This window comes from Crinia signifera, chromosome 12, assembly GCF_055691185.1.
Source record: "Crinia signifera chromosome 12, ASM5569118v1, whole genome shotgun sequence".
In the NCBI taxonomy this organism is placed as follows: Eukaryota; Metazoa; Chordata; class Amphibia; order Anura; family Myobatrachidae; genus Crinia; species Crinia signifera.
This window is the reverse complement of record NC_139228.1, coordinates 25,658,221-25,672,379: the sequence shown is the minus strand read 5'-3', so window position 1 is coordinate 25,672,379 and position 14,159 is coordinate 25,658,221. Positions and strand designations below refer to the sequence as shown.

The window sequence follows — 14,159 nt, the reverse complement described above, 5'->3', positions numbered from 1 at the left end:
TTTGCAAAGAAAAATCTCCTACACATAAGGTCCAGTGTACCCTGCACCCAAGCACAGGGGCATTTATATAGATAAACAAACTGAAAGTGAAACGGACGTTTGCCATAATATATATCTGAATATCTGAATAACTGCATTTAACAGTGGGCCTATTATGATTCCACCTAAGCAGCTGTATCAGCAAGTTTATAAGGGGGAGGGCCGGGTAATTAAATAAAATTAGCAAATTTCTTGATGCCAAATTCTGTATTAGTGCTCTCTTATCTAGTTGGCAGATCGAATAATGTTTACAAATCATAAATTGCATGAATTCCTTCTCTAAAGAGCCCATAACTCATACAGTGCACAAATGTTTATTGCCGCTTGTACTCATCAGCGCTGTGATTTTTTTTTGTCACCCGTTTTTTTGCAGATAAAATAACATAGGTAACAACTCTGTAATCCTGCTGTACTACGCACAGATAAAATGACCCCGCTGAGACACCGTAGGCAGCTTGTAAGCACCCTCGCTGCATTTTTCCAGACCCTTTTTTTCCACGAAATCATTCTATACATTTTATGTTGATCATCACATTATCACTAGGATGAGTTCAGATACCCTCACAATTGGAAGGACCAAAAATTAGCATGAGTCTTGAAGGCCTATTAATGCTTCACCTCCAAATGCGATGTTGATATACAGTCATTTCCCAATATTGCCTCTAAATGCGCCTCTCGGCACAGTACACCCCATTTTTTTTTCAAATGTTAATCCAAGTAGTAACTTGCTTACCAAAGCATGTTTTGGTATTGCCTACTGGGAAACTTTGACCTGTCCTACCGCAGTACCCAAGGGCAGCCCCGATACAGCAGATAGCACACAATTCAACAATATATAGGACCTTAGTAACAGACATAGACATGTTTGTATGTCAGACAAATGTATAACATATATAAACTGTATTTCTTTTATATGTCAAAAAAATATAGGCCTCATCTCTCTGTCTGTGGTGGAACTACACGTTCCAGTTTGGCCTGATAGCCTCTGGTTTAAAGTCAAATATTGTTTGACTCTATGTCACAAATCACGTGTATAACAGCATGGTAAAGTCAGCTAGACCCGGCCAGTGTGGACATTTACAGCCACGGAAGCAGGGAAGTTGACTAGTATACAGTCAGTTCTATAGTACTAGAGTTAAAACATCTACAGTTTAAAACAGTGCAATATTAGTAATAAACGATTTTATGATGATCCTTTATTTATACGGCGCCACAAGGCTTCTGCAGCGCCTAACAACGTACAGAAACAAATGAGCAGAACAAGAATAGAGTGTATCACAGTACAAGACAATGCGACACAAGGGCGTTGTTTATAAGTGACATTTTGACCTTTAACAACATGTGATACAATCACATATAAACACGTATGGCTATGATAAAGTCCAGGAGCCAGCGTGATATTTAGGGGAGCATCTAATGACAACAAGAGAAATGACTCAAAAAAAATGTACGCTCCTGAAGATGGCGCACTGGCATTCTCGCTCCTGGGATTTGTCTGACCCAGATTATAAAATAACACTGTGCGAAAATTCCATGATGTATGCCTAGTCAGTAAACACCAGTTATCTCAGCTATAAATCCTGCATTAATCCATCTGCTAAAAACAGGATCCTTAGTGATCCGGTCTAAGTTGCCCAATGATTCTTTTAACCTGGGCTCTGTAGCAGCTTCGAAAAGCTGAAGGCACAATTGTGGGTGCCAGGATGATAGTGTCGGGGACCCAGAGTTAGTAAGTCTAGGCCATGTTAGGCCAATACTGATTCAACAAACGATTGTGAGTTATTATATAAATGAGTGACAACACTTATAGCAGGTCAGCTATTTGGATTAAAGGGGATGTAATGCATTCTTAAACCAATAGGGGTTCATTTAGATGTTAAGTGGATGAGCATTTTTGGGTCCCTATGATCTGTGTGGTATTCGTCTGTTACTAGTCTTTTGGCCAATGAATTTCCGGTGTCTATCATAACTCTGCACCAAAATCCTATACGCAGTTATTGATTTATGGATTCAGATTTGGTGATGTATCCAATTCTCCAACATAAGAATTACTATATCTCTCGTTTAAGTATTCTACCTGCCAGAGGCCTGGCAATCCCAGTCATCTGATTCTGGTTATAACGACAGACTAGATTTACCTATGGGGGTGCTGCATTATTTTACATAACTGTAAGCTATGTTTTAAGCAAAGCAAGATTTTTGATATTATTAGTATTTGTAAAGCTCATATGTCATTTACAATGACATGTATAAGACCTACAAGTCACCGTTAGTCATGGGAAAGAAATAGGACAAAATATCACCTTTAAAGGTTACTTTTGGGAAACAAAGAACACCGTACGGAAATGGTCAACCCAACAGCCAGCAATCGCCAGATAAATATCGTACTAATGTGATGACTAAAATCAGATCTAGAACTATAAGTGAGTTCATATAGAACATAAATTATAAACTATTCAAACTCATCCATAGCAAATCAATAGCATCTTAAGCAACTTGCCTTTCTGAGCATTCTTAAGAGAACTCAAAATAATTTATAGATGAGCAGTTTACAGAAATAAAATCCCTCAAATACTTTTTATTGCCAAATATTTAATTTGGACAACGGTGATATTATTTAGTGAATACATAAATATCTTTAAAAAAAAGAGAGAGATAAGCAATTATATAGGGAATGGATTATGATAGTTTTATAATTACACAATATTATTAAACCAAATTAGACGGGATTTACTTTCTAAAATTTGGCAGAAGCATTACTATAAACATATATTAAAATTGCAATGTATGCTGTATACCTTTGTAGAATCACTAGCACCTAAATAATGAATCTGCTTAATATATTAATTTATTAACAGTTTCTTATATAGCGCACACATATTCCGCAGCGCTTTGCAGAGAATATTTGAACATTCACATCAGTCCCTGCCCCTGTGGAGCTTACAATCTATATTCCCTACCACATATACACGCACACAGACATTGTACAGTTAATTTCGTTGGGAGCCAATTAGGCTATCAGTATTTTTGGGGGATTGTGGGAGGAAACCGGAGTACCCGGACCAAACCCACGCAAACACGGAGAGAATATACAAACTCCGCACATTTAGGGCCATGGTGGGAAGGGTACCCATGACCTCAGTGCTGTGAGGCAGTAATCTAACCATTACACCGTCCGTACTGGCAGGATGGTGCAATGTTTAGCAGAATCACTGACATTTTTGGGGATTCTAAAATAGATCTTTATTTTAGGGACTATAAAATAGTTTTATTAGAAAAATATTAGGGTTCAGTGTTACCGTGTGACACTGAACAACACAAAATTGTCATAATAATCCTGGATGCTACATCCTTCATTGTGAAATGCCGCCCGGCCTAGTCACCTAAATCCTGCAGTTAACTAGGTCTATGAAAGGTTACTTATTACCAAGGAGCAGAGTAAATTGGCTTTAGCTCTTGCCATCTGTCAGACCCTAAACAGGCCGGGTGTGTAATCTACTAAACGGGACGTGGCGCTCAGGTCCTACTGGGAAAGGAAGCTGGACTTTACAGAAGGGGGAGGAATGTATACATGTACGGCAGTATATACACAGATCCTGTCTATTGTTCATCCCTTCCTAAATCCTCAAAGCTTTGGAAAGTAGACTAGAGATGGGAGAACTGCCTAAAACACACCAGAGTAGTAACATGCACTGCACCTCAGAGTTCACATATTACAGTGTTTATGCAGGAAGCCAGACAAAAACCCACATAAACACAACATGATATGCTAAGAAGTATAAACTATATGTGTAAGCCTGTTGTAACTACTTCATTTCCAGGCAGCGTGGACTTTCTATAAAAGACATCAGTTAACTCAGCCTAATGTTCGTGTGTTTTAAATAAACAACTACACTTATCTTGGGTAGAACCCAGTCAACTTTATATATTGCTAGTAAACTCACATAAGATCATGCAGCGAAGATCACATGATAAAAACAGAACAGCAGACGCTAAACAGACAATGCATAAACTACTACAGCACAAACAATCACAGCGTCAGCCCTCCAACCAACCTGAGACTTGAGGGTTCTAGGTCACTTCTATCAAGGCTTCCATAAAATGCCTCATTCTAATGTAGCAAATAATTAAAGTGTTAGAAATCAATGCTTAACCTGGAATACCGGTGCTAATAATTCTCCCCAGCTTTCCTTAATAGAAAGTCAATTATTGGTTCATTAAAGGTTACGATCCTTTACAAGAAGGGGCTCTGGGCGCCTTGCTGGTGTGTAGAGTGTGCCCAATAAAACAAAATAATTGTCACACACAACACTTTCATATATATATATATATATATATATATATATATATATATATATATATATATACACACACACACACACACACACACACACACACACACACACACACACACATACTGTATTTATACACACCATCTGATCTGAGAGCTGTAATACCATCAGGCCCTAAAGGGTTAACATGTTTGTGTGTGTGTATATATATATATATATATATATATATATATATATATTCACAGAGCCTCAGATCTCACCATAATACCTCACCATAATAATGTAATAATAATTAATATACTGATCAATACATTTCAGCTTGCAGTTCAAACACTAGGGCCCCACAACACTAAATACCACACAACAGTAGATACACACATAGCAGTAGGTATTTGACAGCCAGAGATGGACACAGCATGCATAATATACACACACAGAGACGTCTACAGTTGCCCCTTTCCATGCACTTATGGGCCCGGGGCTCATCTGCACGGCGATGGCCACCGCGGAAATGCCCAGAGGGCCCACAGCCAGCCAGAGCGCAGAGCGCACGGCCTAATCAGGCGCACCTGACACCGCAGATACACACATGAAACACGCGAGGATTTCTATCACGATTATCATTAAGCATCACACTCACGTGGTCGGCGAGGTTCGTGGACGATCCGGAGAGTTCTTCGTGGTCAGACTTGGAGCTTCCGTCCCTCTCATCAATCACTAAGTCTATGGGCATTTTCCCTTTCAAACAGCTGATGTATCGATGGCAGAAATTGTCACAGAGTTCATGGACCTGGGGAGGGAGGAGAGGCCGGGTGAGAGGGGAGCACAGATGCCGCCCTCCTCCAACACTCACTACTACCAGCATTAGGGCTGCGAGAGTCGCAGGCAAGGAAACAATAAAGAAACTGTAGCAGCAGATATTAATCTCTGGGGACCTGAGCAGCAACAAGTACAGTGGAGGAGAGGAGAGAGGGAGAGGGGCAGGATGGATGGGGAGAGGGGCAGGATGGATGGATGGAAGGAAGGGGAGAGGGGCAGGATGGTTGGATGGAGAGAAGGGCTGAATGGCTGTATGAGGGAGAGGAGAAGGGTAGGATGGATGGATGTATGTATGTATGTATGGGGAAGGGGAGAAGGGCAGGGCAGATGTTTGGGGAAGGGAAGAATGGCAGGGCAAATGTATGGGGAAGGGGAGAAGGGAAGGGCAAATGTATGGGGAAGGGGAGAAGGGAAGGGCAAATGTATGGGGAAGGGGAGAAGAGAGGGCAGATGTATGTGAAGGGGAGAAGAGCAGGGCAGATGTATGTGGAAGGGGAGAAGGGAAGGGCAGATGTATGGGGAAGGGAAGAAGGGCAGGGCAGATGAATGTATGTATGTATGTATGTATGTATGTATGTATGTATGGGGAAGGGGAGTGCAGGATAGATGTATGTACTGTATGTATGTATGTATGTATGTATGTATGTATGTATGTATGTATGGGGAAGAGGAGAAGGGCAGGCTAGAAATAGGAAAGGTTAGGACAGTACAGGATACAGTAGATGGAAGGAGAAAGGGGGAGAAGGGCAAGATTGATGTATGGGGAAGGGGCAAGGTGCAGTATATATATATATATATATATATATATATATATATATATATATATATATATATAATTATAATGAGAAAGGGAGAGCTAAGGGAGGAAGAGAGATGTCAGGGGGTGAGTGTACAGTTGATTATTGGGGATATAAGATGATAGATAAGAGGATAGACAGGGCAGATGAGGGTAAGAGGGGATGAGCAGGTGGGTGTAAATAATGGGAAGGTGATTTTGCAGTGGTGGTAGGTGGGTGGGTTTGTTATATAGCGGTAAAAGCAGCAATGTGGACAGTAGGATTCGGTGCAGGTCGGACCCCAACCTCCCCACAGCCCTTTCCCACGCAATCCGCAGTCAAATTCACCCCCGGGGGTGTCAGGATAATGCAATCCAAAGTGATATTTTCCTTGTGGGCGAGTGGGTACCACCATCCGATGTCTCACCCCAAACCATGGTGACACCAATTCTCCAGGGACCAAAGACCCCGCATTGGGAACTTTCCGGCCAGAGACACAAATGCGAATTACTCAATTACTCGCACTTAATTACATTTCCACACGAAATTCGCACAACGGATCCCGACGGCAGCGACAGAGGTGGTGCAAAAACTCTGCTTTATCCAGAACATTAATTCGGGCACATATAACATTAGCAGCGAATCACAGAGTGTGGGAGAGAAGGCATAAATTACTGTATTACGAAATAAATAAAAATAAAATAATAATAATAAATACAATAATAACAACAATAATAATAATAATAATAATCTAACCAGAATCTGATTACTGTTACTGTATAGCTTTGATCACAAGTAAATAATGAATACGTTCCCAAAATCAATGTCATTAATATATGTGTATATACAAGTCTTAAAAGTGACTAAAATGAAATGTAATATTATATTGCATGTATACCGCTATATATGTATGTGTTTGCAAGAGTTGTTTTAAATATCTTGATAGTGTGTGTGTGTGTGTGTGTGTGTGTGTGTGTGTGTGTGTCTGTGGTCAGAAATATAATTATCAGTGTACATAACATTTTCATTAATGCATCTTGGAAATGAAAGAACTGGAATGCCATCAGTAAATGTTGAGCAATGAAAACCGCATATCTACCTTCTCTAATTCCAGTAGATGAAACCGCAGGACCTGGATCGCCTGGATCATCTGCAGGGAAGACACCGGCCGTTATTCTGGCGAATTGCTTATATTCGGATTAGCATTATGCTGAGAAAAGGCCCATTCAATGCTCAGTAACTAGCTTCATTTAAGACAAAGGTGGCTTTTTAATTAGGGCAGGGGAGTGTGTTCCCCCCGTTCTATAATTCGGTGCTGATTTGATACTTGGTTGGGAGAGAGTGGTCTTATGCTGGGACAGGCCCAGGTCTCCTCTCTGCCTGTCCTGTGCATAGACCCTGTCAGGGGGGATACTAATTATCCAGCATTTTAGTTTATTCCTCGGTCACGGTTGAGTCGGTCTGATCAAGTGTAATCCTGCCCTGATTCCCTGAGACTCCTGATGAATGTCCTGGCTGCTAATTCGGTGACATTAACAATCCAAGGGACAGACAGCTCTACAGGTGACAGAGGCACAGAAGGGACACATTCACATTTATATAGCACTGAGAATAATGCTGGTTTCTTTCTAAGCAGACTCATACCCCCCCCCCCCCCCCCCTGCACTGTGCTCTGCAATTGCCATGCTATATGAGTGCAAGTTTTATTTCCTCCAACGCGCTAAACACAACCCGCAGTAACTGTGCGCCACCCGCAATAACTGCGCGTTACTCGCAGCCCGCACGAGAAACATGGGATCCAGCTCACCAAGTTGTCCAGCTCGGGGTTAGAGGAGAAAAGAGGCTTCTCAGCTCGGACCTGAGGGGAACAGAACAAGTTAGAACTCGCAGGAGAAAGGGTTAAATTCGCTGGATTTGTGACTTCAATAAATAAAAGGAGAATACAATGAAATCTGTAGGGTCTTAGTAATTGTCATCACACACACACACATTTTTATATATATACATTATTTATACACACACACACATATAGATCTATATGGTGTAATGGTTAGCATTACTGCCTCACAGCGCTGAGGTCATGGGTTCGATCCCCACCATGGCTCTAACTGTGCGGAGTTTGTATATTCTCCCCGTGCCTGCGTGGGTTTACTCCGGGTACTCCGGTTTCCTCCCACATTCCAAAAATATACAGATAGGTTAATTGGCTTCCAACAAAATTAACCCTAGAATGTCTGTGTGTGCGTGTACATGTGGTAGGGAATATAGACTGTAAGCTCCACTGGGGCAGGGACTGATGTGAATGTTCAACTATACTCTGTAAAGCGCTGCGGAATCTGTGTGCGCTATATAAGAAACTGTTAATAAATAAATAAATAAATATATACATATATACATATACATTCATACAAAGATATTTATGCGCCCACACATTATATATATATATATATATATATATATATATATATATATATATATATATATATATATATATATATATACATACAGTAGAAATTGCATTTTATGGTGAATAGCAGTGATCATTAATACGACTTATAATAACTACCACCACAGTGTAAATAGAGTGTTTCTCCCAGCTGGGTGTTGTAGTGCACATCAGAGTCTGATCACTGTTATGGGCACATCATATATTATGTTTGCTCAGTGTACTGTAGGGGTGCAGAATTTAGGGGGGGGGAAGGGGAGGTGTAATAAATTGGTGTAAGTGACCTGTTTGGCGAACACAGCGATGTCTTCATTGAAGGAATCCGAAGAGCAGACATCCCCACCCGCGACTCCCGGCTCCCGTGGGGTGCACGTCGCCAGTTCACATTTCTCAAACACCAGAGCTAGAAGAGGGAAAAGGGGGTGCCTGTGGGAGCGCCCCAAATCGGGAACAAGAGGGCACAATCACCATTAGTAAGCTCAGAAAGATTGCTCAAATGAAACCGCAAGATACAGCGCACATAAAATCCGCACATAAAATATATGTTGTGTGCAGGGCAGAATGACTGGGGGCATTGCGCTTGGCACCTGCAGCATGAGATAATGTATCAGAACACATAGTTCCTATGGCTGCTATATGGGAGATGTCACTGCTAATAATATTACAGTTTGCGGATTTGCACTTGTGCTGTCCCTAGCAACATGCTGATTTTTAATCCCCTCTTTACTTGCTCCTCTAATCCCTAATTGCTCGGTATTAGGAATCCTCTCTGTGCCCCCTAATGAAGTTACTGTTACAGGGGCTGTCTATGTGCTAGGCTTCCAGGGGAATTATCCCTCAGCCAGAACCAGGGCCTGGGCAATGCTGATGCCGGAATCCCAGGCGCCCCAAAGTCCTGCGAGCACTGCTTGCTACCTGGTGTGCTGCTTTTGTGCGTGTTGTGATTATATATATATATATATATATATATATATATATATATATATATATATATAAATAAATAAAACTGCAGTTATAAAAAAAGCAAATAAATACAAAGACTAAATAAATAAAATGAATACAATAACTAAATCAAATAAATAAACAAATAATAAGTGTGTTCTGTCTCCCCTGTTATTTTGATGAGCATGGTGGTAATCTGCCTTGTTTTCCTTTTGCATTTCTTGCTGGTGGCTGCTCGGGCTGGGAATCTGCACATTATGTATGGGGAGCCTCATGTAGTAGGAGTCATATATAAATATATATGCAGTAACACAATGTTCCAGCGACATGTACATCCAATGCGATCACTTGCACAGAGCATGCCACCCTACTTTAAAGGTACCTACCCATAAATCGCATCTTTGTCCCGTTTCAGAGCATCGTTCACAGCGGAGCCCATGCTGCTGGGCATGACATTGGGATGCGGGGCGTGAGTTCCATAGTGCTGGCTGGCGTGTAATGGGGGCCCGTGGTTTAAGTGGTGTACCGGAGGAATGGGTCGTGGGGCATGTGGGTCGCCGTACATTGAAGTTGGCACCCCCACTCCGTCCATAGCATAGTGCGGTAACTCATCGTACTGGGCAGGAAGAGAGGGAAGAAAGAAAAGAGTCATTTAAAGGGAAAAAACAGAGAAATGTGCAGCAGAAAGCAATGACAGAACACAGGCAGGCAGAATGGGATATATATATATATATATATATATATATATATATATATATATATATATATATATATATATATATATATATATATATATATATATATATATATATATATGTGTGTGTGTAAAGGCCTGTTGGTAAAAAAAAAGAAAAAAAATGAAAATAATAAAAAATACAATAAATGAAAAAAGAGAAAGAAAAGAAGAAATGAACAGTAGATAAAACGTTTGCGGACAATATTGCAATAACGCGATATATGTATATATAAAATGCATAGATATATATGTATGTATGTATAAATTCTGAAAGCTTGCACATCACATCAATAAATAAAATCGTGGAGTCCCATAAAGAAGGCAGAAGAGTTACCAGGAACATTGAGGCGTGTGTTGGGTCTTTACTGCTCATCCAAATATATAAAAATCCCACCGAAAAAAAAAAAAATTCCGCAAAATTAACAAAAAAAAAGGATATTATTTTAAAAAAAAGCGCAAAGTCTTCATAGAGAAAATCGTAAATAAGAAATAAATATCTAAGAATTGTCTATGGTCGAGTAGAAGAAGCTGGAGAAAGAGACTGACATGAGGAACCAGGGAAGGAGAAAGAGAGGAGACTGACTACTGAGAAACAGAAAGAAGAGAGAGAGAGAGAGAGAGAGAGAGAGAGAGAGAGAGGAGAGAGAGAGAGAGAGAGAGAGGTGTGTGTGAGAAAGGGAGAGAGAGAGAGAGAGAGAGAGAGAGAGAGAGAGAGAGAGAGAGAGAGAGGCGTGCAGAGGAGTCACACAAAGCACTGATCACTCATATCAATTCTTTATTAAGAGACACTATACAGTGTGTACACACCGCATCCCAAACCGCTTCCCCACCCTGGTCACAACATACCCCATATGACATGCAGCACTCTGATCTCAGGGCATTTAAACCTACCCTTTGCGCCATCAAAAACTCCTCTCCTTTCGCCCTATAGTGTATCCTCAGCCCTCTTCCCAGTATCGCAGGCTGTCCGTGTCCTGGGGTGGTGAGAAAGGAAAGGGGGCCAAGGGGTGTGGGGGGCAGGGGGTGAGGGGGATGATAAACAAAATGTTTGCTTTTCTCTTTGCAATCCAGGAATCGGCACCAAGACCAGAAATCACAATCGCACAACCATGCTGTCCCAAAATGCCAGGGGGGTAAATTCTCCTTTCAAAAAAATAAAATAAAATATAAAAAAAAAAATAAATTAAAATAAATAAAAAATTGTTTTTTTTTTTTTTATAAAAAATTATTTGAATTTTTTGTTTTATTTCCTCTTCTTCTTTGCAATAAATTCTAAAGTCTTCCAGGTGAGAGTTTTAGTGTCGGCCCTGGGCAGAGCCACATGTACCCAAGCTGGTGACTCTCATGGCCCTCCGCCACTTCAGATGTCAATCACAGGCACGGTTCATGTCAAGGAGCTGGGTGAGTAGTGGTGGCAGGAGAGGAGGAGGAAGATGATGGTGATGGTGTTGATGAAGGCACAACTGTGCAGCAAATTCTTCACTTCTCTTTTTTTTTTAAACGTGTCTCCCCTGATGCTCCTATCTTTCTGTAACTCCTCTTGACAGCTCCCTATAGATCTATCTCTGCTTTATTATTATTATCTGTTTTTCCAATGACACTTGCAAAAAAAAAAAAAAAATCAAGATCCAAAGGATGCAAAAAAAAAAAATATTGCCAAAAAAAAATAAATGCAAATAAATATATAATAAAAATAATGTATCTTTAGTAAGAAGCAAAGACGAGAGAGGGAGGAAAGTGCCTCGGTGCAGGGAGCAGGACAGAGCGGGGTGGATGGCTCTGGCAGATGACTGACTGCTGGCAGCTTGCAGGCTGCTGGCTTATACCAGAGACTACTCAGTTTGCTGAGCTGATCGGCGGGAGAATGAAAATGACGGGACCCGGAAGTAGAGGGAGCCAGAGCCAGTCCCTGCGTTACAGACACATGGAGGGAGGCAGGGAGGAGGGGGGCAGGAAGAGGGAGGGAGAGGCAGGGATCTGTCTGCAGCGTGCAATCAGCAGTGTAGGGAGGCAGGCCAGGCACATCCCTCCTCCTGCCCACTCCTCTGCCTCATCACTACTACAGCAGGCTATAGTGCCCTGCAGGCTGGCACTGCCACCGCAGCCTGGTGTGCCCGGTGCCCCGTGCATGCATTGTAACAGCTTTCCTGCTGCGGTTTAGATCGCACCCAGTCCGGCGGCTGCACGGTAACTGGGGAGCTGCTGCCTGGCATATACCTGGGATGTCATTGCAATGCATGGGCATACACTGGTGCTGGTCATAGTGTGGGTCAGTGCATGGGGGAGAGTGTGCTGGGCATACACTGAGTATAAGCTCAGAGTGTGTACTGTGCGTTCACTGAGTGTAGGTGAGAGTGTGAGTGCAGGTCAGTGCATGGGGGAGAGTGTGCTGTGCATACACTTGCTGGGGCTGGTCAGTGTGAGTGTGGGTGAGTGCAAGGGGGAGAGTGTGCTGGGCATACACTGGCTGGGACTGGTCAGTGTGAGTGTGGGTGAGTGCAAGGGGGAGAGTGTGCTGGGCATACACTGGCTGGGGCTGGTCAGTGTGGGTGAGTGCAAGGGGGAGAGTGTGCTGGGCACACACTGGCTGGTGCTGGTCAGTGTGGGTCAGTGCAAGGGGGAGAGTGTGCTGTGCATACACTGGCTGGGGCTGGTCAGTGTGAGTGTGGGTGAGTGCAAGGGGGAGAGTGTGCTGGGCATACACTGGCTGGGGCTGGTCAGTGTGGGTCAGTGCAAGGGGGAGAGTGTGCTGGGCATACACTGGCTGGGGCTGGTCAGTGTGGGTGAGTGCAAGGGGGAGAGTGTGCTGGGCACACACTGGCTGGTGCTGGTCAGTGTGGGTCAGTGCAAGGGGGAGAGTGTGCTGTGCATACACTGGCTGGGGCTGGTCAGTGTGAGTGTGGGTGAGTGCAAGGGGGAGAGTGTGCTGGGCATACACTGGCTGGGGCTGGTCAGTGTGGGTCAGTGCAAGGGGGAGAGTGTGCTGGGCATACACTGGCTGGTGCTGGTCAGTGTGAGTGTGGGTCAGTGCAAGGGGGAGAGTGTGCTGGGCATACACTGGCTGGTGCTGGTCAGTGTGAGTGTGGGTCAGTGCAAGGGGGAGCGTGTGCTGGGCATACACTGGCTGGTGCTGGACAGTGTGAGTGTGGGTCAGTGCAAGGGGGAGAGTGTGCTGGGCATACATTGAGTAAAGCTCAGAGTGTGTACTGTGCTTTCAGTGAGTGTAGGCCAACGTGTGAGTGCAGGTCAGTCTATGGGTGAGTGTGTGCTGTGCATTTGATGAGTATAGCTCAGAGTGTGTACTGTTCTTTCAGTGAGTGTAGGTTAGAGTGTGAGTGCAGGTCAGTGCATAAGGGAGTGTGTACTGTGCATAGGTACATAGTGTGACATGTTAGTATAGCTCAGAGTGCATTCAGTGAATGTAGGTTAGAGTGTGAGTGCTGGTCAAAGTATAGGGGTGTGTACTGTGAGTACAGTTGTACAGGCCAGCGTGTATGTGAAGGTGAGTGTGTACTGTGCAAACATTGAGTGAAGATCAGAGTAGGAAAGTTTATGTAGTAATCAGTGAATAAAGGTTAGTATGGGGAGGGGATGTTCTGATCATACAGTGAGTATATGTCAGAGTGTGAGTGCAGGTCATTGTGTGGGGTAAATTGTGCATACAATGAGTTTTAGTATTGGGGGTTGTGTACTGTATACAAAGTCAGTGAAAGTCAGAGTATGAGAATGTGTGGACTAACCAGTGAGTACAGGCCTGTATAGGGGGTCTGCCATGTATACAGTAGTACAAGTCAGAGTGTGTACTGTACATACACTGAGTGCAGGTGAGTGTGTACTGTGCATACAGTGAATGCTGCATATGGGGTGTGCACTGTGCATTCAGTGAGTGCAGGTCAGAGAGTAGGTGAGACTGTAATGTGCATACAGTGAGTGCAGGTCAGAGTGAATTTGAGTGCGTACTGTACATACAGTGAGTGCAGGTCATAGTGTGTGCTGTGCATACAGTGAGTGCAGGTCAGAGAGTGTGTGCTGTGCATTCAGTGAGTGCAGGTCAGAGTGAATTTTAATGTGTACTGTGCATACGGTGAGTGCAGGTCAGAGAGTAGGTG

At 43.0% G+C, this 14,159-nt stretch overlaps 1 protein-coding gene across 9 annotated transcripts in view; it reads right to left on the bottom strand.

Moving 5' to 3' along the window:
• The window catches only part of MEIS2 (Meis homeobox 2), a 158,370-nt gene that overhangs the window by 118,106 nt on the left and 26,105 nt on the right, over positions 1-14,159 (bottom strand). For 2 of the 9 annotated variants that reach the window (XM_083166835.1, XM_083166836.1), the window contains exons 1-6: positions 10,385-10,659; positions 9,701-9,930; positions 8,657-8,798; positions 7,734-7,784; positions 7,026-7,076; positions 4,972-5,121 (exon numbers count right to left, since the gene is read on the bottom strand). In XM_083166835.1, coding sequence (XP_083022961.1) covers positions 4,972-5,121; positions 7,026-7,076; positions 7,734-7,784; positions 8,657-8,798; positions 9,701-9,930; positions 10,385-10,423 — 663 coding nt within the window. In that variant the 5' untranslated portion in view covers positions 10,424-10,659. Of the gene's footprint in view, positions 1-4,971; positions 5,122-7,025; positions 7,077-7,733; positions 7,785-8,656; positions 8,799-9,700; positions 9,931-10,384; positions 10,664-10,941; positions 12,003-14,159 lie in introns of those variants that run through there. The other 7 variants (XM_083166843.1, XM_083166840.1, XM_083166837.1 and 4 more) reach the window with 7 other exon arrangements.